Below are 26,853 nucleotides of genomic sequence, written 5' to 3'. Positions count from 1 at the left end.
GAGAAGAAGCGGCCGAAAACCGGGCCGCGCTGCCTTTGCCTGCAATTTTCACCATCCGACGACCATCCAAAATAACAGGGCCACGGGGCTTATGACACCCGCTGCCGTCGTCACCGTCACCTTCGTCGTCGTTGCTGTTGCCTTTGCTCTCTTCACCCTCTTTTCACACTGCAAGGCTCCCTTTGCTCTGTTGTTGTTGTTGGTTATGGTGGTGAGTTTCGTGAGAGACACACGCACACACCCTTCGTCAGTGGGATTCGCCGGCCTGACGCAGTCTGGGGGACAGATTTTTCCCACCACCTTTATGCGTATGTGTGTGTGTGTGTGTGTGTATGTGTGAGTGGGTGCGTGAATGTATGTATGGCTGTGTGCGATTTTCCTTATTGAATGAATTATACTCTCCTAGCTGCTTCTTCTTCCTTTCGCCAATTCATCCGCAATGCGCAGGCGTTTGTTAATCGAAAAGCACTTGGCAAAAAGCACAACACACCGAAAAAAAATTATTCACAATTATTATTAAACAGCAATCAAAATATTTAGATTTCTTTTGCCTTTTTGCACTAAATTTTCCGTTTAATATTGAAATTTAATCATAATTAAATCTTCGTGGCATACTTAGTTCTTGTCTGGCAACCCCACAACCCTTGTTGATGGCGTTGCCATACCGTTACCAATAAGTAATTTCAATTTTCAAATAATATGAACAATCTCATAATATGCATTTAATCTGTCATTAATATTAATTAATCTTCGACTGTTTGGCTAAACAAAAGGTTAACCTTCAATTTCAAATATTTGGACAATGAACAAGTTTAAATAAGCCGTTTTCCCTCCCCCTTTGCCAGCCCAAAACTGCATTGTCATAGAGGGATTTGCATAATAATATATGTATGTATTAATTTTCATTGAGATAAAACAAAAAACACATTTTAGTTTGTAAGTATACATGATGCACGATAAATACACTTACTAAAATGTTGAGATTTTTAATGAGTTTCGGAAATGTCCATTCCACGTTTGTTCAATTTTTGTCTAGTTACAGCAAAAGTAAGTACTTTTTCCATGGAATTTCATTAAATGAGTCAGAAAACAATTGAAATGATTGATTACGGTTTGGGTATCTATAAACTATTGTCGAAAACTCACATGAAGAGTACACATTTCTTACCAAGGTGATTTTTTTAATACCAATATATAATACATATATGTAAATATGTATTATTATAATTATAATAATTAGTAATTCAAAGATAATTGTATAGATATTTACCTTTGCTTTAAGTTTTTACTACAGTTAGACCCCGATTATCCATTGTTATTTCAAGTACGAAATCCGTGAAAATTTTGCTCTGGATTTACCGTGTTTTTACATTTTTTGTGATGGCTCTGGTCCCGACCATCCCGGATAATCGTGGTACAACTGTATATTATGTAAAAAAAAAAAGGACAGTCTGTTTTGGCCCTCGAAACTATTGAATAGCTTATGTAATTGGAATGACTTTTGTTTTTGGATGATCAGGAATTATCAGGGAATAATTTTATTTAACTAAACTCCAATCTATACAACTACAGAATCGAAATTTCAAAAACTATAATCATCTATTGTAAATGCATATGTATAATCAAAAGATGTATTTCAAATATCAGTCACTCATTGGTAGCCGACTTCAGGGTAAAGCAGCGCTAACTCTATGAAATATTTAATATATTTGATACCATTTTCTACCAAAATTTGACCATTTTAAACATTTCTTAGTCATCCTTCCTTACATCTTATACCATTTATAAGGGTATTCCAATTTTGATACGCTCGAAATTATTTCATTCACCGGGTTTTTTTTTATTATTATATGTTTGTAAGAAGTATTTTCAGTGCGAGAAGTGTCTAATACTTGAAAAATTTAAAACTAGTCATTTAAAGAGATAATAATATTGTTGTCTATCTTATCAAATTATATTAAAAGAGAATTCGAACTCAGTTTTATGTGCTTTGTTAGCTTAGCTATCAAAAAAAAAAAGATATATGTTGGTATGTACATATAATAGTTGTTACCATTAAACAAACAATTTTTTTATAATTTCCTTTTAAAGTTCAACAACAAAATAACAGTTGATTAAAACTTTATATATTATAAATCAAATTAAAGAGTAACAAGAGACACGAATTTCTACAACTTATCTCTAAACAATGTTCTGATTATGGTTGAATAAAAGTTAACCAGGTCACAATTACATGTACATATATAGAATTTTTCACTAAGCCTCTAATAGAGTATCAAGATAGTTTAAAACGATATCAAGCTGATAAAAAAAAGGCGCAAACAACAAAACGAAAAGCGAGAAAAAAAGAAGACAACTAAACTCATTACTCATGCGCCCTGGGTGACGTTTGTTATCGTTTTTTTTTTCTTCTCGTCTGTCTCTTTTCTGTTTTTTTGTCGTCATTGTTGACGAAGTTGCCTCTAAATGCAGCAGAAACAACAACAACAACAACAACAGCAGCACTACAGGTTTGTAGTAGCCATGAGTCAGCAGAAAAAATAAGACGAAAAAAATATATTAAACAACTAGCCAACAGCAGCAACAACAACAACAACAACAAATTCCCAGCTCCTCAGTCAAAGACGAGCAGCCAAGTGGCTATGACTAAGTGGAAATTCGATTACATTACAACGAGCTGTTTGCGGTTTTCCTTCATGGTTGATACAGGAAAATTGCTACTTACGTTTAAACGAAATGCAAATTATATTGCTAATCGATTAATTTAAACTCGAATCGAGCTATGAATGAATGGAAAAAAATAATAAACTTGAGAATCTTTAAGCACAACATGGAAAATTTGTATTTATTCATAAATATTCCTAGCCAACTATGCCCTGCGGCTAATACCTATTTTCAATTATATTTACTCTTAACTTGCCTATAACCACATGGTGTTAAAATTGTTAGCATCTTTGAAAAACCGGAAGACAAGGTGAAGTTCATCTTCAACGAAATTCCTATACTCTAGCCACAGTTTAAATGACAGAAATCTAAATCAATTTATGACTAATTTAGATTACTTTATTTTATGATTTTGTAAGTTCACTTACATAATACTCTTTCCTGTGGAAGACAAGCTTGATCTTTGAATTGATATACCCCATTTTCAAAAAGTTAACAATATTTCTCTGCAGCTTTCATTTGCGTGTCCAACAAATTATTGCCAATTTTGACATTTCTTTTATTTTTTCTATTTTCCTTTTTAATTTTTGTTTTTTTTTTTTGGGTTAACTTAATTATATCTACATAAATACAACCTAGATGTGTTTTTCGTGTAACTCTTTAACATACCCTTACCCTTAACTGAGTAACTTTAATTTTTTGTAAACTACAAATTTATAATCAGACAATAAATAACAATAAAAACAGTGGAAAAATAAAGTTAATCGAACTGATGAGCAAATTGTTAGAACAATTTTTTTTCTTTTTTTTTATGTAATAAATGAAATACAGTTTTTTATAACATTTTCTAGGAATACTTTATGATTTAAGCGACCTTTTTAAATCATATCGAGAACTACAGAACTACAGAGAACTTTTACATTTTTTTTTCCTGTATGCTATTTAATCTTATTTTAAATCATTCTAAACGTAGATACATATATATTGCTGGTATCAGCAGTTTATATCATTTAGGGAAACGATCATAGTTGCAAGAGTATATCCAATTCGTATCATTTAAATCGTATACATCATCTTTACTTACTTTGGGTTTTTGGGCTAGGCCTACAAACAGGTTGTGATTCATTTGGTTTTTGTGGTTTTTTAGGTCAACTTCAATTGCTTATTTGTTTTTAAACTTTAAAAGGCAAAAGAAAAAGAAGAAGATCAATTGATGAATTGTTTAAGCAGTTTTGTAATGTGGTTTCTATACTGTGTGTATGTCATATAAAGAAAAGAGTGTGTGTGGCATCATCTATAAGTAAATAAATGGTGATTTAATGGGATATATTAATCTTTATGTCTTATATTATAATTAAGCCATAATTTATCGTACCTATAACAGGGTAACTCAAGTTCGACCATAAAATCACTTTTCCATATCAATTCGTCTATAATGCAAATAAAAATCTGCATAATAAGCCCTTAGAAACGTGAGAGTCTTCCCCGTATTCCCCTGGTCCATTGGTCATCAGTATTTCCTGTTATTAGAAAACATTGCATCGCCCAACGTTGTCTTCGACATAAAATGATTACAAAAATAAAAGAAGAAAAAAAACAGCATTGACCTCAAAATCATATTTTGATTGTCAGCAGTTTTACATTAACCTGCAGAATCGTATTTTGGTGTCTTTTATTTGGTGAACTAGAATTTCAACCCAGTTAAGACAAATGTGCTGACTAAGCACTAAAACTTATAAATTTTAAAGGTAACAAATAAAGAAGACGAATAAAACATATGTCAAAGAAACTTTATTTTAATTAGTCTAAATAAAAATTAAAAAATATATTTATGTAAAATAATATGCAAGTAAATAAGGCAAGAAATTTGCTTCAGAAACTTATTTTGTATTAAAAATGAAATAAGTTTGCAACGAAATAATTATAATAAATTTTACTATTCGCAATTCTCTTAGTAAATAAGTGTTTCGAATCAACATAAAGATTTAATAAACTAATATTATAAGAGAAAACGTAGGTAATTTGGATAAGATTAATGAACCTACAATTTTTGGATAATGTTTTATTTAAGAAACTTAAACTTTAACATTTATTTATTTCTTTAATTCATGTACAGAAGTATGAAATAATAAAAACTTTATGTTAAAAATCTCTGTTAAATATTCCTGTACAACAACAATCTATTGAATATTTCCATAACACAAATTCGATTTCATAGGAACAACCAGAAATGGGAAAATATATATATTATTAAAGAAAAGGTTTCTATATTTTTGGATCTAACTAACCCTTTCAAGGTATCTAAATATATTTACAAAGATTTCCAATTCCCAGTTAAAGAGTTATAAGATGGGATGGTTTTTCCAATTGTTGTATGCATCGAAATGTCCTGTGGTTTAAAAATATACAAATTCACTAACAATTAATTTCCTTAGGGGTTTTTACAGGCTTAATTAAATATTATTTATATTCATAGATTTGCCTTTTAAACGATGACTATGGCATCGCCCCATTTAACATTTTTCCAGTTTACTCCTTCTTTTGCTAATTTCGTTGTGTTCCTTTCATCCTAGTTTCTGCCAAATGCCATAAATCAACCAAGTTAGTCGACTAATAGTTGGATAGGCTAACAGCAGAAACTAGACTAGATCTACTAGCTCTATTTTATGTTGCCAATAAATTAAATATTTATAGTTTGATCTGAATTATTGGCTTTCAATTGTCCTATTCTTTGATAAGTTTATGCTATGGGCCTTTTGAATTACATAATAGAAGACCATAATAGCTAAAAGGAATGATTAGAACATAGTAATAAGTTAACACTTTGATTAACTATTGAATTTATTACTCTGTAATGGTAAGATCTTTTGAAAATAAAGGAATAAGAGTTCATATAAGACTCTTTGTCTATAAATCGCAACTCCCTCTCTCTCTCTCTCTCTCGTAAACTCCCTCTTTTCCTGCCTGTCTCTTTTGCCGTTATAGATCCACTCAAAGTCGGGCAAGATAAACACACTCGTAATAGATACCCAAGGCGTTTGAAGTAGGAGGCTATGAAGCAGGTGTTTGAGAGACAGAGAGCGGCACAGAGAGAGAGAGTTAGCTTTCTCAGTTACCAAAAAGATTGCGGTACTTGAATTGGCTTATTGTGTTGGTATTGCTTGGCTAGCCACTCAAAAAGCGTCTCTCAGTGTGTCTCAATTTAAACAATCTTTCAAGCTGAGTTTGCTTTTTTTTTCCCCCCCATCTACTTTGCCTTGAGCTCAGTCTTTCTCTCTCTCTCTCTCTGTCTTTCTCTCTGATTGTCTCTCTTTCCGTGTTGCTCTGTGAGCTTGTTTTTTGATTAGTCTTATGTTCCGATTTTCATTACGTGGTTTCGTTTGCCAGCCATGCGGACGTAGGTCTCAGTCATAGTTTCAGTCTTTTTGACTCAGTTGACTTTTTTGGCTTTAGCTTTGATCACATTCAAAAATTTCCTCAGTTCGAGTTGAGCGTGCGTCGGCATTGGCAGCAAAATAGTGTCTACCTCTTCCGAAACGGAAAATATAAATAATAAAAAAATACAACTCACAATCAGTCAAAAACACAAAAAATCAGTGGTGTGACGTATTTTTTGTGAGCCGAATTCAAACCATTTTGGTCAGTTTACATTAACAATTAACAGTCTTGTGTTTAAAAAGCATTATAGATATCAAAAGTGTGCACTGCAAAAATAATAGTGAAACTTCAAGCTAAAATGGAAAGAAAACCTTGGAAAAGTCGAACAAGAATCGATTGCTTAACATTTGAAATCGATGCGAAATCGACAAAACGGAAATGATCTGATGAGGAAACTTTTTAGTTGCATCAAACAACAAAAATTTAACAAATTTGTGCTAATAGAAACAAAAATTGTTTACAATAATATAAATTTTGTTATTGAAATTGAAAAGTCATTTAAGCAGTTGTTGTTGTTTGCGCATTTTCACTCGTTTTTCCCCATTTTCCTCTCCAACTCTCTGCAATTTCTGTGTGTGTGTGTGTGTGTGTGAGTGCGTACTTTTCTGTGTGTGTCTCTGTGTATTCAAGTTAATGTGACTCTGAGTAAGTTTTTCCTGGCATGTGCTGGAAAATTCAGAGAGTTATTTTCAATTGTATTTACCTAATTAGTTCTTTTGACAGCGTGGCCAAGCCAAAAAAACGTATTTTCGGAGATCTCTGCGCTCATATTTCGTTTTGTCTGTCATCAATTTATGCCGCAAACCGGTTTGCCAAAAAAAAAAAAAGAAGAGTAGTCAAAAAAAATATACAAATAATTGTCTTTATGACTTCAGAAAAAAACAAATAAATATATATCAAGTTGTCTATTTGAACATTAAGTGCAAATTGTCAAAAAGTAAAGACAAAATTCCATTTCACACCAAGTGTAGCAAAATCTCTATACCATAATACTATAATTCTTTATGTCTATATACAAAGAAGGTCTCTTCTAATTATTTTGGGCAAAAAAAAAAAAAAAAAAAAGTTTGTTGTCTAAGTCTTTTGATTCTCATACAAAAGATGGCATTGAATATTGAGTTGTTGTTTTTTCCCCCCTTTTGTTATTGTTTGTTGTTTAGTTTTGATGTCTGATTGAACTCTCCTCCCCAATCAAATTCAATGTTAAGGTCCACAACGTGTAGTTAAAGTGCGAATGGAATTCAATTCATGGTCTTAATACGCACTACACTTATGTATGTATACATATATATTTATATTTGTATTGTTTTGGCGTTGTTCATGCCCAGCATAAATAAACAACAACAATTTGTTACACATTTTCGTTTTTTTTTTTGGTGTTGTTGCCAAGGCGGAAATAATATTTGTAAGCGTAACAAAAATCCATTCGAGAGAAATCAATGTGATAAATGAGAGATCAACATAAAGAGAAAGAGGTAGAGAGAAAGAGATCTACAATCATAAAAATTATAAATAGAAAAAGAAAAAAATAGAAAGTGTCCAAAAAATGTTTAGTCAAATTTGCGTTTACCCTGTAAGCATCATATGCCAGAAAAAAGGGTATATTAATATTTAAAAATTTATTTATTGGCATTAGACCGTAACAGCTTTGAAATTCTTATAGAGATATTTGTTCTTGGGCCACAAAAATGACCGAAAGCTAGATAACCTTGTTTAATATCTTGGTCATTATGTTGCTTGATTTCTTTCAAATCAGTTTCTAGCTCATTTTGGTTTCTAAATTTTTAGAAACTATTCAATGTCATCCAATCAAAATAGTTTTTTTTTTGCAGAATATCCTAGCCATATAAATTCTACTATTTATCTATTAGACACTTATTTACCTGGTAGAGAATATGAACAAAAACAAATCGAACCAGGATACAAATCTGCAACCTTTTCATCATTTGAAAAGATAATCTTCATATTTAAAATGTTCTTTCTCTTATTAAACATTTTATTTAGGCTTAGGTGAATATCTAAACTTGAAAACTTTCAATCATATGAGTTGATAATTCCTTACTGATTAAAATTTGAGATAGGGATATATATACATATATCTATTTCTTAATTTTGTATTTCCTCAATTTTTTTTGTTAGATGGTACAATTTGTTTCTTAACTTGTATTGGACTTTTCATTGTAGTTTTAATTCCAACAAAAAGCTACAAAAAAACAACTTACAAACAAAAACATTTATAAAACATAAAAATAAACCAATCTTTTCATAATGACTTGCTGTTCTTATCGATTTTATACAAAATAATCTCTTAATTGTCATAAACTCAAAGTCAAAAGTAAACAAGTTTCGGAAACGTATATAATTTGGCTACAACCAATACTTGATCTGGTCTTTTGGGTTATTTATTCTTTTTAAAGTATTTCAAAATGACAGGGATGACAATTTGTCATCAGACAATAAGGTACTGCCTTTACTTTAAAAAGTATAAATCACTTTATAGGTAATATATAAAAATCACTGAATTTAGTTATGGCCACTCTCTTTTCTTTTATATATAATATAGGCTACTACTTTAAACGAAATTTAAGGCATTTTATTAATGAGAATCTCTAAAATTCCTCTTTGAAAACCAAACATTACGAATTTGTAGTGAATAATACTGAAAGATATACTTGTATTCCTTCTCTCACCGGATATATACTATATGATAACTAAAACACTTTATCCCACTAATAGTGGCGAATTAAAAGCATCTATATTATTATCGAATATAGTTTTTTGTGGACTAAATATATGAGATTACCTACACTTAAAATTTCTAAAATTAGTAGCCATTAAACACACACAAAGTATAGTTATTAGCAAGTGCCAACTAATTATACACACCATTTGACATTAGTTTTATTACACATTATTTTTTACACTATAATGAAGCGACTGTATACAATAAGGTTCGACGTTATTTATTACTTACTTAATATAGGGCATTTAAAAGCCGTTGAATTGTTTTAATGCTTCTACTCTCCCTCCCTTATTCTCTCTCTCTCGTTCTCTCTTTTAAGCCAAAAAGTCAAGAAGATTTCCGTTTCCTCGCATTGTTATTGGCCACAAGTCAATCTATAAGCCCACCTGCTCTTTAGTTTTGGTTTTTGTGTTTAGGTTTTTGCGAAATAGGTCAAACTGCCATTTCTGTGTGTGTGTGTGTGTGTGTGTGTGTGTGTGTGTGTGTGTGTGTGTGTGTGTGTGAGTGTGCGTAGTGTGTGTGGAGTTTCAAAGAAATTTCAAAATATTTAATATGCATAAACGGTTTTGCTTCATCCCATGTATGTGAGAGAGAAAGAAAATTAGGGAGAAAGAGATGACAAAGACAAAAAATCAAAGAAAAAAAAGAGTCTCCATTGCCGTCGTCTCGGTCGCAGTCTCTCAGTCTTGTTGTATGTCTGTCATCTTTTTGGTTAAACAAAATTAGCAAACGCAAAAACCATAGACGTAGCAAAATTATGCAAATCTCTAAATATATATTGGGTTCCCCCTATACCACTACATATGCAAAAATGCATTCCGTTTTGTAGTCATTTGTCAAGAGGCAACAAATTAAAATGCAATTCCCCATGCTCCATTGCATTGCCATATGAAACAAAAAAAAAAAAGAAATTGGAAGCAATATAAGGTTTGACATAACCGAAAAGTTTAGCGGGTAAGCAACTAGTTATTAATTCAGCCTACTAAGATATTTAGTTCCTGATTGCAATTAGCATAAAATGCGAAATATTTACCAAAAGAAAAAAAAGGTTCACTGACCCGACCCTTCAACTAAATAAATAGCTTGTTTTTTTGGGGGGAAAATTAATTAAGAATAGATTTTTCAGAAATCTAAAACAACTCTTAAAATAGTTTCAAAATGGCGTCACAAGTTTTATCTTCTTTTATTTTTCATTAGTATTTTTTATTTTTGGGGGTCAAAAAATATAGTAAATATGCAAAAACCTAAACTATGCTGAGGCCCAGGCCAAGACCTAGTCCACATTAGTTTGAAATGCCAGTGAAACCAGTTTTTCAATTTTATTATTATTTGACTGAGAGAGAAAAAATCAATTCATACTACGTTTTGTTGAATCCTCAACAAAATTTACATAATTCTGGCATGAGCCATAAGACCAGAAGGCAAGAGTTGAATCAGAGCAGACAAGACAGGATAACAATTAGTTGGCAAAAATTAGTTGGTGCCTTGAAAAACGTCTAGTCACTAAGACACAAAAGCAAAAACAAAACTAAAAGAGTTGAGTCACATCACATAGCGAAGGTTAGTTAATCAATGGGCAGAGTACGGCCCATAAACCACAAATTAGTTGGCTAATTAAATTTAAACAATTAGCGCCAAAATGATAAAAAAGAAACGAAATATGGGTTAGCAGCAAACTAAAACTGTTACTAAAAGTAGTTAGTTAAAGACACCCAGAGAGAGAGATCATTTCAATATGACCATGACCGTGCATTTTTTCATTTTTCTTCGATCAAGTTTCCAAGAGTCAAAACTCCAAACTGAATTGTGTTGAGGCCCTACACGGGGCTGGATTAGAGTTGTCTATGTTAACCACTCGCTTATGCGGCCTTGACACAAATAGCGTCAAAGCGTCAAACAGAAAATGATCACAAATTCATCTCTCGAAATGAAGTATTACGCATTTTTATTTGATGGTATTTTTTGGACCAAAGCAAGGCTTCCCCCCTGTTTTGAGGGGTTCATACATCTACGCATTATTTGTGATTAATAAGTCACATGAAGATCTAAAAAAAACAACTATTTGTTATGGCTTGCAATTGCTTTTGTTAGTCTTATTACATCTGAATCGGGAAGTTTTACAATATTTCTCAAATAAAATACAACAAAACAAAAGAAGGTGGATGATTCCCCTTTCTGAACTGTAAAAGATTTTTTAAAAAAATCCATTTACAGTAAATTTAGCAAATTTCCTTTTAACGCCATCATTCCCGATGTTCCAATTTAAACTTAAAGGCTAATTGGAATATGCCTTAGAGATATGCGAGCTAGTAAAGTCATTCCATGTGGCACTGATCGAGGGACGAACAGAATCACGGTATTGAGTGTTGGTGTTGGACTTGGTCGACATACGACTCATCACGGTGTCTGAGAAACTGCAGACTGGAGCACGATTGCGCATCACTTTGGCTTTCACAGACATCTGGAATTGTGGTGGCGAAATGCTGTGTGAACGCTGCTGGTCATAAGGAACTCTCAGACTATTATTACGACGCATTGGACGACGCCATTTAGGCTGTGACATCATCAGGTCGTATGTCTCGTCCTGTTGTACCTGTTGGACTGGCCGAGCTTCAGCCCGCGGTGCTATTGGCTGCTTAGCTTGTGTGGTCGCAGGTTTGACCCTACGACGAGCTGGTGGAACAACCTCCATCTCTTCATCGTCATCTACGTCGCTGTCTGCGTCCTCCTGTTGTCTTCTGATGTCCTCGTCTTGCTTCATCAAACTAAGTAAATACTCACTCTTTGCTTGTTGAGGTGTCTTGACACGAGCTTTAGCATGTTCCTTGAGATTATTAAATTCTTCGTCAGAAACTTCAGTACCTTCATTAGATGCCTGGTGCTGATGAAGACCGCGGCGGGTGACGTCATAGGGATGGAATCGCCTTTTCTGCTGGAATTTACGGGCCTGACACGTCCGTTGGGCCTTCTTAGCGATGTCTCGTTCGTCGGGGCAATTATACCACGTATGCCAATGCTTATCATTGTGCTCCGCGATCTGTTTGTTAAGCCAGGCTTCCGATGGCTTGTTAAAGTCATTGTCCTCATTTTGCATGTTGTCCTTGGAGCCCGCACGCCTGAGCTCATTTTGGCGAGCCTCTCGACGATTACGACTATATTCCTCAGCCGTTTGCTTATTTTTGACCACACGATTGGCATTTAGCTTGGTATTCTCAGCCCCTAAGAATTTGTCAATGTTGTAGCTAATGCCATTAGCATGGACTTCTCGATTGGGTTCAGTACGATTTTGCCACTTGCGCCTATTTTCTTCAATAATGCGCTCCTGACGCATCTGATGCTCGACTGGATCCAGGGTCATGCGACGACGTGACTCACCATCATGCTGTCCCATTTGGGCGTATGGATGCTGCTGCGACTCACCATCGTCATATTGATCGGACTCTTTGGGTTGACGTTTGAAATGATAATCATCGTAACGCGGATCGAAGCCTTCGTTCTCTACATTACCTTCATATCTCGGCGCTGGCTCTCTGTTCAAATAGATCTCATCATATCGGGTTGTACCTGGGCCAGAATGGGGCATCTCGTATGTGGCATCCATACCAGGCTGGTATCCCTTTTGCTTGACTTCCTGCCAATCATTGCGATCGTTATAATAACGACGCTGATCCACGGCCAGCGAAGATTCCTTGACGGCCAGTTTCGATGTAGATTTCAAATTAATATTTGATAGTTTGAATGTCGTCGATGATCTCGGCTTTCCCATGGTCGACCAGGACCTTCCGTGAGATCCAATCAATTGGCTGCTACGGTGCCGCAAAACTCGAGCACATTTATTCATAGTTTTCGCCAACTTCATTGAAGGATTCATCCTTACGCTGCTAAAAATTACTATAAGGATCGAATCAAAACCGGTTGAGAATTTTTACAACTTTAATTTCGAAAGAATCTGTTAATTTTATTTCCTCTCTATGGACTGGAATTTTGTATAGGGTTTTTTGGTTATTTTAACACTATTTATAATAATCTAAAATTTTGTTGACCGGAAATGTTTGCGTTGTGAACTGTATGCCTTGTCGGCTGGGAATGAGAACTGATTTGGTATTCGTCAAACTTTAATACTTTTAATACACGAGAGGAAAAGCAATGCTAACTGGACTGAATTCCGAACTAAAATAAAAATAGCTCTCGGTTCATAGCCAACCTGAAATAAAAACCAAATTGTTTTCAAGTCATGGATAACTTGATTAAATAAAAATGTTTGCTATTTTTATCGATATTTTTTGGCTTGCAAAAAAACCAAACATTAATTTATCGGCCATTGGGAAATACCCAAAGGTTAGCCACTTTTAAGACAATCTTCAATATGTGTCAAAAAAATGATGAAAATTAAAGCAAAATTGTAAATAATCGCCCAACAGAATCTAAACTAGAACTCTAACATGCAGCCAAGGGACATTCAGTTAGCCATGCTGAGAAATAAAGTTTTTGTGGCATACTTCTGGGGCGGAATTAGGACTCGCTATAAGATTTCCGTTTTCTTTAGTGGCCTCAGCTTCATTAGGCTCTAACTCCGTCGAATTCTGGTCAATTTAAAAAAGGCAGGTTTGTTGGTTTTTTTGTATTTTTTCTTGAGTGGAATACGGAAAATTCAGTTTAGCAATTTTAATACCAAGTTTTTAAGAAAACTAATTTTATAAAAGTTCAAAAATTATGGTCTTAAATAGAAAATTAAATCAAAAATGTATTTATAATGCCTTAACGTTTCTAGATAGATTCTTTTAAACCCAAAGTAGTAGCAAAGTAAGAGCAAAATAAGAGTAAAGTATTAGCAGGTTTTTGTTATCCCTGCATGGATCGTCAAAACCTTATGTAAATATTCAGACATATTAGAGATTTATGTAAATATTCAGACATATCTTGAAAATCGCTGATCCAATTTTCATCACTTTTTTTTAGGTTTGAATAGAAGAAAAATCAAACTATTCATCAAAGTGTCCCTATAGCAAGACCTAATAAAAATATAGCCGAAAGAACCTTGATATCTTATTGTTAGACTTTTTAAATATATTTTTTAAATGTTTGTGAATAATTAATGTAAATTGTAACAAACTCGATTTGCTCAAACTCGATTTACCATATATATGTACATGCTATAAAAAAAGTAGTTATTAAATTATTTAATTTCCAAAAAGAGTGGACAATAGAGACTACGATGCTTATCTTTGACAACTTAAAACAAAGAAATTCTTCTCTATACCGTTACACTCTAAATCTGTGTTTAAAAAATGGGCTTAACCGAAATTTTCCCAGGTTAAATAAATTTTGGGCACGGCACAGAGCTAACTTAACTGGTTGCATTTCCGCTGCCATCAATTTAGAAATGCATTATCGGCCATTAAGGTGATGAACTTTATGGTGTGTTTATCACTTTAATCTAATTAAATTAACTAATGGACTGTTAAATAAATCAAATAAGTCAACTCACACTTCCGCTCTACTTATACTTTCTATTTTTTTGTTTTGCTTTTGTTTTTTCTTTTAGCTTGCCCCTTGCAACTTGCAGCTGAACGACTGAAAACTCCCACCAGCAAATTGGCGCCGCCTACTAATCTGGAGCCCTATACGATGGCTGTCATAACGGAGCATGGCAGCAATAATAATAATATCAATAATCTCAATCACAGCAAAGTTGCCAGCACTGCCGACACCGCAACCAATCTCAATCATCGACAATTGAGCACGGCATTGAATGTGCCCGAGTTTTTTGCTCACAAAAATGTATTCGTAACTGGTGGTACAGGATTCTTGGGAACGGTATTGATTGAAGCCCTCTTGGATACACATCCTGATATTGGGACCATTTACGTATTGGTTCGAGGCAAACGCAAGTTTGATCCCAATGAGCGTATAAATCGTTTACTTCAAAAACCCGTAAGTGTGACAGAAAGTTGGGAGGAGCGTAAAAAAAAGGGTCAGGTTTCGTTTGGGGTTAGCCCCCTTTTTGACTCTAGAGTGTTGGCAAGTGTCGACCCTTGGCTATTATTTATAATAATTACGAGCATTTTTATTGCACGTTAAGTGCCAGATCTTCCGCTATGTTGCTGGTTTGCTTTGTTAATTATATTCTTTAATAGTAATAACATTAAGTGTTTTTTTTTCTCTCTCTTTTTTTTTTTTTGCTTGCTTCTTTTTAGTGCTTTTAAAATTGCTTAGTTATTTTACAAATAGTTAAGTAGATAATAATCATAATTATTATGGAGTGTTATTTTTGTTTCTTTATTTTCTGTGGGTGTGTGAGTGTGTGTGTCTGTGTGGGCGGAATGCTGTGAAGATGGGAAAAACTATTTAAAAACTATCAATTTGTTTAACAAATTTTTTATTCAACATTCCAAGTTTATGGCTTTCAAAGTATTTAGCCGCCGTAAAACGAAGTTTTAAGTCAAATGAAATTGCAATCCATAAAAATCTAATAAGGCTTAACGGAAAATTATGATTTATGAAACTTAAGAAGAGTCTAAAACACATAAAAATACATATTTCCGATCCCGTAAGGAGTCACAACGTAAACTACTTAACATTTGGAATTTCCCATAATGTGAATTTCCCTATAAAGCTAAAATGATTTATACAAAAGACTGTTAGTTTTTTTCTACCTCCCTTAAAGATTGGTTTACCATTACTTTATGGAGTTAGCCATTTTCATTTCTTTAAAAATATTTAAAGGCCACTTCAAAAATCATTTAAATAAGGTCTAAAAGGTATATCAAATGACTAACTAAACTTCACTTAGGAACCACACGGGCTAGTTTCATGTTTTATGTTATATATTTGAAGATCTAGACTGGACCTAAAGAAACTATATACCGTTTACTGTGAGCTATTTTAAAATCTTTAATTCATTAAGTGTATTTTCTTGGATAACACTTTTTTTTCAAGTTTTCGTACTTCCTCCTAATGATTTTTCTATATTGTTAGTCTAAGATAAGATCTTTTATATTTCTAACCCAATCTTCTAAAACTGATATTCAAGCTTTGAGTGTTCTTGGGTAGATAAAGATTTAAATCGAAATTCTATTTACTTTTTTAATTTAGGTATTAGGTATTAGATAAATACCACCTTAATATCACCTTAATATGAGTAGCACTAAAGTATAATTGAATCAATCCAAAGGTCATACAATTACAGAATTTTTAAAGATGTTAGAATTGTATTCGAGTTAAATCTAGATCTAAGGAAAATATTTTAAGCCTCAGCTAACAGTAAACATAGATGATAAGGTAAAAATTTTAAAACTAAGTAAAAAATCTCCCATAAGAAGTAAATAATACTTTGAGATCAAATAATATGTAGCATAATATATATTGCCTTGTTAAGGAAATCTGCCATTAAGAGTTAAAATGAAAAACTAGTTTAAATGGATTAAATTAAATTGCTTAATTTGAAATTGTTAAACAAATGAGTAATCACCTTTCGGACATGTATAGTTGATTTTGTAAAGTTTTTTTTTTTGTTTGTGGCTGCAAATTTTGAAATAATTACTAATGAATTGGTTATGCGTTTATCTATCTGTTTTTCTCTTTTCACAGATCTTTCAAAAATACAATGAGAAAACTCTGGCCAAAGTTGTGCCCGTGGTGGGTGAACTTAGCGAACCAAATTTCAATTTCACTCCGGAATTACTCGAAGAGCTTATCGATAATGTCAATGTGATTTATCATAGTGCAGCAACCATTAAGTTTAGTTCGCCACTGCGAACGGCCATACGTACAAATCTAACGGGAACTATGCGGACCATTGAATTGGCCAAGCAGCTGAAACATCTCTCGGCCTATATCTATTGTTCGACGGCCTTTTGTAATAGTAACAATCGCGGACTGATTGCCGAAGAGGTATACAAGTCACAATTCGATCCATACGAGATGATGAAAATGGCCGAAGATGATGATGCATGGATCGATTTTACAGACCAAAAATGCAAAGGCTATACAAGAGATCATCCAAATACATATACGTTTACGAAAAATTTATCAGAGAATCTATTGATGGCGGAAATGTCGGGATTGCCAGCTGCCATAGTAAGGCCATCAATTGGTGAGTGAAGATCCCAGATTTCTTTAGAGTCAAATATAATTGGTCTAATATAAATTAATCTTTCAGTCTATGGCACTCTGGAGCATCCGATGAAAGGCTGGGTGGGTAATGCCAATTCTGGACACTTGGGTTTCTTGGCCGGCTTTGTAAAGGGTATCTTTCGGACGATGTGCGGACGAGCAAATGCCGTAATTGATATCATACCATGCGATTATGTTATCAATTCATCTCTGGTCATGGGCTGGTATGTGGGTACACGGCATTTGGATAAGCCCGAGATTATACACTGCACATCGGGTGAGGTCAATCCGTTGACTTTATCCGAGTTTTGTACAATCATTAACGATAGTGTGGAGCGACATCCGCCCAATAGTTTTGTATGGAAGCCAGCGACAAAATTACGTAATGGTTGGCGTTATAATCTATTCTTCTATCTATTCCATTTGCTACCCGCTATGATTTTTATCATACCGGAAAAGCTCTTTGGTATAGGAATGCCTCAGCATACGTAAGTTGAAGTTGTCTTTGCAATTCATGGAGTTGGATAGTTAATAATGATTTCCTTTTTATAGAGCCTACGAATATATGCGTGTGTTCCAAAAGGGCACAAAGGCCTTTGATTACTTCCTGGACAAGGATTTCCGTTATTCATTGAAGAATGCTTTGCGTATATCATCTATAATGCATGAGAGTGATCGTAAGCGTTATAATTTCGATGCCAGTCTGTGCGATTGGTCGGAATTCATAGATCGCTGTCTCATTGGCATCAGGCGTTTCTATTTCAAGGAGTCGGCGGTAACCACACAATGGCATCGCAATCTCTGGAAGGCGTAAGTGTTTTTGTTTTACATAAAAATGCAAGTTTTTCATTTAAATATTTTGTACCTCTTTCCTTTTGTAGCTTCAACATTCTTCACTATGCTGGCTTTGCTGCCATCTTTGCCGTTCTTTACTTCTCTCTCACATCATTTTTGGGCCTACAAATTGGCCTGACGTTGGCCGTTCTTATCTGGGGTTTCTTGGTCTGGTTGTAGGATAAATTGCCTATAACATTAATGTGCAATATGAATACAAATATTTTTTTTTGTTTTATATCAGAATTAGAATTTTCATTCTATCGTCACAAAATTTTTGTAGTTGGTTCCGTCGTCTTTGTTGCCCATTCTTTGTCTTATTGTTAGTAATTTTTTTTCTTTTTAATAGGGTATTATGTATTTTTATCGTTTAAGAATTTTTGTAATCAAAAAGTACAAGTCAGACATACACATTACACAGATTATGAATTCAAAGCAACAATGCAAATTAGCCCGAAACTTAGTCACATTAATAACTGAATAATAATCAAGATTGTAGATTTTGTAACTAGGTCCTCCACCTCATATGTAGACATAGTCAAATAGTCAAACGTTTTGTCCACTTGTAAATTACAAAAAATTAAAAAAAAAATATATAAACATACATATATATATATATATGTATCTAAATAATAAAATATGTAACTGTAACTATTATTCAAATAAATATGACAATTTAAATATTAAGTTAACAAATCAATAGTTTCCTATTCATGCACTTAAAACTTTGCTGCCTAAAAGTATGCTACAACATGCAGCATTTTACAAACGTTTGTTTTGGTTGTTCTGATTTCCCGCTTTCGTCACGTTTTCAATATATAAGACACAAATATATATTATTTTAAGCAAATGTAAGCTGGTGATCTATATTTTGAGCTATTCAGGCACCATTTGGTAGGATTTCTTTCAACAGTTTTCGCTGAATTCGCAAGGTAGAGGTCAGATCAGAAACATTACTCCACTTTCTTTCTGAGTGCCCCATTTTGAATCAGCCTTGATACCAGACTCGGACTGGCACTGGACTGTTTCATGAAACTAGTCAAACGGAAGTAGTTGGTATTAAGAAGGGGAAACGGGTCGACCTAGTAGATCAAAACAAAACACAGATTGAATTTGGGAAGCAAGAATTCTAAAATGCCTTTCCACTTATATTTATCTATTGTGATATTGAATTTAAGCAATAATATTTATATATTTTATAATAATAATAGAAACTATTGAACTAATTTACAAGTTCTTAAACCGTCCAGTGTTCCTTAAAACTTAAGAGTTTTCAAAAATCTTTATGACCCTCTTCGCTCTAATTTTACAACTGAAAACAACAATGTCTGATTGTAAGATTCAAATTTGTCAAAATATCGCATCGTATGTTACGTTTATAAGAGGCACTTTATACCTTTGGTGATGACTATTTTATTAATTCTCTTCACAAAATAAACCCAAATACCAGGAGAAAGTACAAAACTAGGTTTTTTGGCAGAGAGTTTAACAATAGTTGACCAAGGGCAAACAATTTGTGTACTTTTAACGTTTAAGAACCCAAAAATACTATAGAAAAAGTCATTGTTCGCACAGATTTACTCGATTACATTAAAGTTTCTAAACCCAAAATGGTTTCATCAACTCTGACATAGTTATTTCGTTTAAGCTAGATCACAGAAAAGAACAAAACTAACTGTTGCTTAAGTCCCATTTTTAAAATACTAGCGCACACTTCGAATATTCGATAATTCGATATCATAGTTGTAGAGTTGTCAACTAGTACGATAACTGTTACAAAAATAATTTTGCCAAAATGTTAGTAGTCGACCTATAATATACCCTTTTTGTCTTATGTTTATTTCAATGTAAATAGTTGACAAATCTTTTCAACTAAACATTTAAGTAAAATTATACTAAACTTCTATATTATTACATGCTTCTATGAAACACACTATTAAAATAACCAAAATTAAACCAAATAAACATATTTTGTTAGCCAGTTACTCTTGTTGCACAGGTAAACACAAGCAGGTAGACACATAAGGGAAAAGTTATCGGGTTGTATCGGATATGGTGCTCACATTTGTTAAGTATATTTTTTGGAAAAACAAATTTAATGGTATATTGACCATTGAATTCAAACGCTAGTTCGTGCAGTTATACTAACTATCCAGTGAATAACCCTTTAAATTGTATGGATAAAACTGGTTTTATTTGAGGTATCTCAATCGTTTCACGATCTCGACACAACGCAGCAGCAGCGGCCATTGAACAGCAGCATTCAGTCTCGATTCGGCCGGCAAACGTTCAAGTTGGTGTGCGCGCGTGTAAGTTGGTTCAAGCCATTTAAATCGACCTACCTATACTCATATCAACGTAACTGTTCAAACACACACATATACAAACACACCACACAGATACACCAATACATAGAGCTCATATATTTGTATTTTGTTTACGTTGGACGACTGAAAGAAAGAAGAAACAGCGGAAATCAAAAAAGCAAAAAAAAAAGAGAGCTGAAAAATAAAAGAGAAATTTTTAGAGTCTTGAATTTAGTTTTGGTTCTAAAACTTACTATATCCATTACTTTATTTCATTCATTCATTCATCAGGTGGAATCTACTGAAACTGCATTAATATAGACGCACAATTATTTGTATTGTTAGTTAACACCTGCTTGAAAAATGGCCAGGTAAGTGTTAAACAATTTTTGGACATTGATCCGTTTTGGGTGATTTGGGTTAGGCCCTCATCTCATCTCATCGGTTTTTTTTTTTTTTTTGAGAAAGGCCTGCTTGACAAGTTTTGGGATAGAGAGGAATGATGAAGATGATGATCTACAAAGCATTTTACCAACTTGTGAGGTTAGAAAATTCAAGAGCAAAGTTCAATTTTTCAAATTCGCTTAGTTGGGAAATCTACAAATTCCTATAATCTATGCCAAAATCGCAAAATAAATACAGACTTTCATGCATTTAGCATCTCTAATCATACACTAAAGGCGTGTAATGAGAGGAATTTTAATTACTAACTACATAGATGTATGTATTAGATACCAAAGTGTCAAGTTCTACATTTATTTGAGATATTGTGCAAACATCTCTTCAAAAGTTGACCTCAAGAATGCCCTCATCTAGGTGGGAGAAACGTTACGCCTTGTTGCATTCTGAGATATTTCATAAATGACGTCAATGAACGGACCCCATGGCTTCCAAAGCAAACTGGTTGAAAATATTATGCAGGAAATCATGTGGAAAATTACTGAGCGGCCACACACACACACACACACCTCTTTCTGATTTTTTGAAGGAAACGAAGGAGGCGGCGATTTATTTTTGGCGCTGAAATTGCAAGTGCCAGTCAAATTAAAAGATCCCCATGACAAGGCAATTATGTCAGTAGTCAAATCTTTATGGTTATAGTCATTAATTATACCGGCATTATATTCAGTTTATGGGCGAACTGCAACAAGGTTGCCAACAGGTAGTAAGGTCAGTTATTAAAACAACTTCCCGGGTGCATCTATTTTTTTTCTTATAAATGGAATTAACGATTGAGCTAATGCATAAAGATTTACCTTAATTTACCTTATTTCGTTACTATTCTCGCACACTTTAATAGAATATTTTTTTATATGAAATCTTTATTTGGCCTCTCTAAACACTTTCAATCTGTAGACCTATGTAAATTCTAGAATGAGAAATGAAATGCTTTACAACAAGTTGAAAAACTTTTCAAGTATACTCAATAGGTACTTGGAATGTTTACTTAAGAAATAGTTATTTATTTCTAAAAGCGCTCTCAAACATCTCCTCCATTTTTTCTAGACTTAAAGCACTTTTAGGATTTTTCTATTCTTCTGAAAACAAAGTAAAAGTATCTTAGACCTTTCTGAAGTATTTTACGACTATGTACAATGACTATTTTAGAAGGTTTTTTTTTTTTGAAAGTGACTTTCTTTACATAGTTAATTAACCATTTATTTTTCAACCCATTGTCATGGTGAAATTTTCTTAAAATAACTAAAATATTGCTCACAATCTTTGGGACTACATTGCACTGATTTCTTGCTTTATGTATTAAAGTTTATCAAGTACAAGTATACATATGACTACCGTCCAGCCCATAAATCGTCCAATTAATTAACAAAGATAAGCCTCAAAGCTCTTGACTAAACGAAAGAAAAAACAATCTAATCGCTGCAACTAATACAAAACGTTTTCAAGATAAAAATATAATTTTGTAAAACAGTGAAAACGATTGACAAAGAGAAAACGAAATAAAAAATAAAAACTTAAACGCTCATTAGGTCAGTGAGAGATGAAAACTTGACTCAAAAAATTTGCCAATTTAAAAAAAAAAGAAAGAAAATATAAATTATACATATATTGATCATTTAGACGAAGTTTAGATGCTCTTAGCTAAATATAGCTAGATCCAGAGTTTAATAACATAAAAAGTGATATCCAAGGGCGGTTTCCTCTTCAAATATTTCTGTTGAAGGGAGACCAAAAGAGGGATAAAATTTAGCAGCAATAAGCCTTAAAAAAAACATTCCCTTTTCTCTGTAAAAAAAAGTTTTATAAATATGAAAGTTGTTGAAACTATCAAACTTACTCTTTTTTGTCAGCCCTAGTAACTTTGGCCTTCAACCTAAATTCTTAATATATTTGTTACAGTTAATGAAGTGTGATTTTACACACCTAGTTTAAATTTTAATGGCTTTTAAAGCATTTCGTAAGTCTATATAGTCTATGAAATCTATAGATACTATTTCAACTCTCGTTGTCATATTCTTTTTTTATGACAATGATCTAATGAAACAATATGACAAAGGAGGCAAAGTTATCTGCCATACAAACCATTTATATACATAGATATATTAGATATAATGATATACATAGGTCAAACACTAACCAAATATGGACAGATTTCATATTCGATACATTTTATATCATTCAAACAGTGATTAAAAAGAACCCTTATTTATAAAATATTTATTTCAATATCCATGGTAGCTAAACTAAGCAAGTAAAAACTAAGTAAACTTACCTAAGTTCATATATTTATGACTATTGGTGTATGTCAAAGGTCAAATGACATTCTGCAGCCTGTAAAAGCAAATAAACATAAGCAAAATAGAGTTTACTACTGAAATGTTTTGAAAATGTCTATTCTATTAGTCTTTCCATAAAAAATGTTAGGCACTATCGAAGTATTATATGGTAATGAGGAATAGATATACCCTGTTAAACTATAACCTATTAGTTAAAGAGTATTACAGCAATAAAAAAAACCAAAATCGAAAAGTTTGGCATATGCAAATATTTGCAAATTATCAATGCCCAATAAGTTATTGCTTATATTTGCAAAGCAAAACTAAGTTGCAGCTGAGCCACAAAAATATAGTTGCCTTTCCCCCCAGCCGAAAAAAAAAACTAAATAAAAAATATCTTTGAGCTATAGCGCCAAAGTGAAAGCTCAATTTAGTTTGACAGTCAACTGGAACTGACACTCAGAGAGAGACAAGACAAGCGACAGCCCCCACCGTCACAGGTGATGATGGAGCAATTCTCCACTTGATGCACCTGCAAAAGCTTGAGTTGCAAAAGCTCAAGGGTCTTGTACATATATGTTTCAACATATCTATGCAAATATCAAACATTAAAATGTCATTTGATGGCAAGAAAAAAAATGTACCTTTAAATGTACATATTCGCTAATATTACGCACAAAATCATGTTCAATGTTCATTATAAAATCATTTGCGCATCACCCACCGATGTCTAGAGATCGAAACAGGTGAACATGAGGAAAGAAATGGGGAAAAAAACACTAAGTCTAGAGATCATTAAAAGAGAAATGAGCATGAGAGATCGCTAATTGAAATTGTCATGGCGTGATGAAATTATTTTTTTTTTGTTTGGTAACTTTATTATATAAGCTCATACCTAATACCTTTGGGCTTTATGTGAAATTGGCTTTGCTAAATTTAGAAAATATATCAAGAAGATGGACTTTCCTACTGGAGATAATAGCCGATTGAGAGATTTGTCAGCTAGTCATTCTAAATTCAAATTATTTCTGTCAGTAATCTTTAATTTGCATAGTTTACATTTAAATAGTTATTGCTATATATTTTTTTTAACGTATGGTGACCCCGACGTTCTCAGATAGGGGTCAATAAATTGGCTAATTCTGTGACTAAAGTATTTTTACAGTTCTAGAACAGAATTCCCATAATATTCTTTTACAATATAAACAAATTTCAAGTATTTGCTTTTGACTAAACATAGTTGGTGACCCCGACGTCATTACATAACCTAGTTATTGAAGAAAAGTTCTTCGTGTGTACCATATAAACAATGCTGTTCAAAGATAAGCAAATCAAAGACTTACCAAAGTTTCTGCTTTGTGGAAAAAGCATTGTCATGACCTAAATGGTAACCCCGGCTCCAATGCATAACCTACTTATTCAGAGTGGTTATTTTTCCATCATCAAGTACCAAACACATTCCTATTTCCCTTTTATACTGTTTAATAACTTTCATTTAGTTGATTTCGCCATAAAAATTTCCATTACCTTTAGACTGATTGGCCTAAGGCAATGGCAAAGTTATCTCAAATATTTTTCTTACCTAATTGCATTCAAATCCATTAGACAAGTCAAGTAGACACCCCCACAGACGACATCATTAGTTAGATCAATATTAAACAGAACTTGGATATCGCTAAGTTAAACCTTTACAATAGTAGAAAAAAAACAGGTTTTTTTTATAGACTTTTATTAACAAAACCAAAAATTGGACAGAGTCCAAAGAGTATGCTAATCGCCCAGCATCTCCCTCTCTCTATCTCTCTTTGAATTGTCTAGTGGCTGGGGCAAAGAGAAAGTTATATTTTCTTTTAGAAAATCCAGCAACTAATTTACAACTCTTTTTCATGCTTCCTCCCACACACAAACACACAGCTCTCCCATTACAGACTTCTATGAGGGACGCAATGTGTTTATTACTGGAGCCACTGGCTTTGTGGGCGTTACCATAGTGGAAAAACTATTGCGTGATATTCCCAAAGTGGGCACCCTGTATCTGTTGATGCGCGCAAAGAAGGGCAAGAATGTCAGTGAACGACTGGAGGAATTAAAAAAGAATTCAGTTTTCAATCGCTTCAAGGAACTAAAACTAGATGATCGTCTGGCTAAGATAGTGCCCATCGAGGGAGATGTTGGCTTGGAAAATTTAGGAATCTCACCCAAGGATCGTCAGACATTGATTGATAATGTCAATGTGGTATTCCATTCGGCAGCCACATTAGATTTCTTTCAATCCCTCAAAGAGACAACTAACATCAATTTGAGGGGCACACGAAGAGTTGTGGAACTTTGCCAGCAAATAAAGCAACTTGATGCCTTAGTTCATGTCTCGAGTGCTTATGTTAATGCCTACATAACCGAAGTGGAGGAGAAGCTATATCCCTCACCCGATGATCCCGAGAAGATCATACAATTGGCTGAAACCCTTAATGATGATGCCCTCAAGGAATTGGAGCCAAAGTAAGTAAATGCAATACAAGTATAAAAGTGAAAATATATTAATAAAGTGATTTTATTACAGATTATTGAAGGATCATCCAAATACCTATACGTTCACCAAACATTTGGCCGAGCATGAAGTGGCCAATGTGGCAAGTCGTTTTCCCTGCGGCATTGTGCGACCCAGTATGAGTAAGTACCTCTAAAATAATTCCATTAAAAAAATAAACTTATATCATTTTTTCTTCCTTTTAGTCACGGCTGCTTGGAAAGAACCTATTCCCGGTTGGACCATATCAAAGAATGGACCACAAGGCTTCTTTATGGGTGCCTCCAAGGGTGTTTTGCGTCGCTTGCCTTTAGATCCGAATATCATTATGGACTATATACCCATTGATGTGGTCGTTAATGGCATCATAACCACTGGTTACTATGTCAACGCCTTGAAATTGAAGAACGCTGGACGTCCGGCGGAATTGCAAATTTTCCACTTGACCTCAAGTACCTATAAGCCGTTCCGTTTTGAATTGATGGCCGATAAGATCAATGGTTATCTGCATGATTATCCTTTAAATAGTGCAGTTTGGTATCCCAATTTGCGTTTGGTTAAGAGTCTGACGCTATTTAGATTGAGTGCCATTCTCTTTCACTTTATACCCGCCTTATTTTTAGATTTGATTACCAAGTTGGCTGGTGGAAGACCAATGTAAGTGTAAAATTATAAAGAAAACTTTTTGAATTCCTTAAATTTAATCAATTTATTTTTAACTTTAGCCTGCTTAAACTTCATAAAAATGTGTGGAATTCATTAAATACCTTGGAACGTTTCATTTTCACTGAATGGCATTTCGATAGCAAACGTCTATTGGCTTTGGCCAAAAGTTTGGATACTGTGGATAAAAAGAAATTTGTTATTGATATCGGAGAGCTTACCTGGGATGAATATTTTGGTAATACCATTTTGGGTGTACGTGAATATCTATCCAAGGAGCCACCCAAGACTCTGGAAAAAGCCAGACGCAAGGATAAGATGTAAGTGAAGGTAAAATTAATTTGTCTTAAAAGATTTTAATCAATTGTTTCATATTTTTTTAGTTTACTTGGATTGCATGTGGCCCTGCAGCTTCTGTTCTGGTACGGCATCTTCAAGCTGATCATTTGTGTATCCGGTATTTCGAGTGCCAAGGCTGCGCTTATTTTGCCCATCTTTTATTATTTGTTCGGACTGATTTGAATACTTGAGGCTAAAAAGTGTTCAGATTCGGTTGGTCAAGTAAATGTACATTATTTTCTTAGCTCAACATTTCAACTCAACATGTTATTTATACATACGCTAAATGCAAATTTCACTAAGGTATTTGGTATTTTTCAAAATAAAACTGAAAGAAAATTTATACTTGTAACTGTTAAATCTCAAAAACATCAATATTTTATTGTGAAAGAAGTAAGAATAGTAGCTCCTCAAAGTATGCACAGGCTAAGAAATTATTTGCTGGCATCATACAGTTGTCAAAAATATTAATATACTTTTAGGTGCTCT

At 33.5% G+C, this 26,853-nt stretch overlaps 3 protein-coding genes across 3 annotated transcripts; 2 read left to right on the top strand and 1 right to left on the bottom strand.

The window, feature by feature from the left end:
* Positions 1-6,143: 6,143 nt before the first annotated feature.
* LOC6637957 (putative fatty acyl-CoA reductase CG8303) lies at positions 6,144-18,486 on the top strand. The gene is made up of 6 exons (XM_002061017.4): positions 6,144-6,303; positions 14,391-14,779; positions 16,436-16,940; positions 17,007-17,448; positions 17,513-17,770; positions 17,842-18,486. Exons 2-6 carry the CDS (start codon positions 14,474-14,476, stop codon positions 17,972-17,974), a joined length of 1,644 nt encoding a protein of 547 aa, XP_002061053.3. The 5' UTR covers positions 6,144-6,303; positions 14,391-14,473; the 3' UTR covers positions 17,975-18,486.
* Positions 10,907-13,018, bottom strand: LOC6637995. The gene is made up of 2 exons (XM_002061016.4): positions 12,353-13,018; positions 10,907-12,286 (listed from the first exon to the last, which is right to left on the bottom strand). The coding sequence occupies exons 1-2, from the start codon at positions 12,714-12,716 to the stop codon at positions 11,121-11,123; spliced, it is 1,530 nt and encodes a 509-aa protein (XP_002061052.2). The 5' UTR covers positions 12,717-13,018; the 3' UTR covers positions 10,907-11,120.
* A 1,545-nt stretch (positions 18,487-20,031) lies between the features above and the next one.
* Positions 20,032-26,716, top strand: LOC6637940 (putative fatty acyl-CoA reductase CG8306). The gene is made up of 7 exons (XM_002061018.4): positions 20,032-20,103; positions 20,392-20,471; positions 24,750-25,334; positions 25,396-25,505; positions 25,569-26,019; positions 26,088-26,345; positions 26,409-26,716. The coding sequence occupies exons 2-7, from the start codon at positions 20,464-20,466 to the stop codon at positions 26,545-26,547; spliced, it is 1,551 nt and encodes a 516-aa protein (XP_002061054.1). The 5' UTR covers positions 20,032-20,103; positions 20,392-20,463; the 3' UTR covers positions 26,548-26,716.
* Positions 26,717-26,853: the final 137 nt, after the last annotated feature.

The sequence above is a fragment of the Drosophila willistoni genome (genome assembly GCF_018902025.1).
Source record: "Drosophila willistoni isolate 14030-0811.24 chromosome 2L unlocalized genomic scaffold, UCI_dwil_1.1 Seg72.1, whole genome shotgun sequence".
Classification (NCBI taxonomy): domain Eukaryota; kingdom Metazoa; phylum Arthropoda; class Insecta; order Diptera; family Drosophilidae; genus Drosophila; species Drosophila willistoni.
The sequence above is the reverse complement of the archived record's forward strand: the minus strand, read 5'-3'. Positions and strand labels throughout refer to the sequence as shown.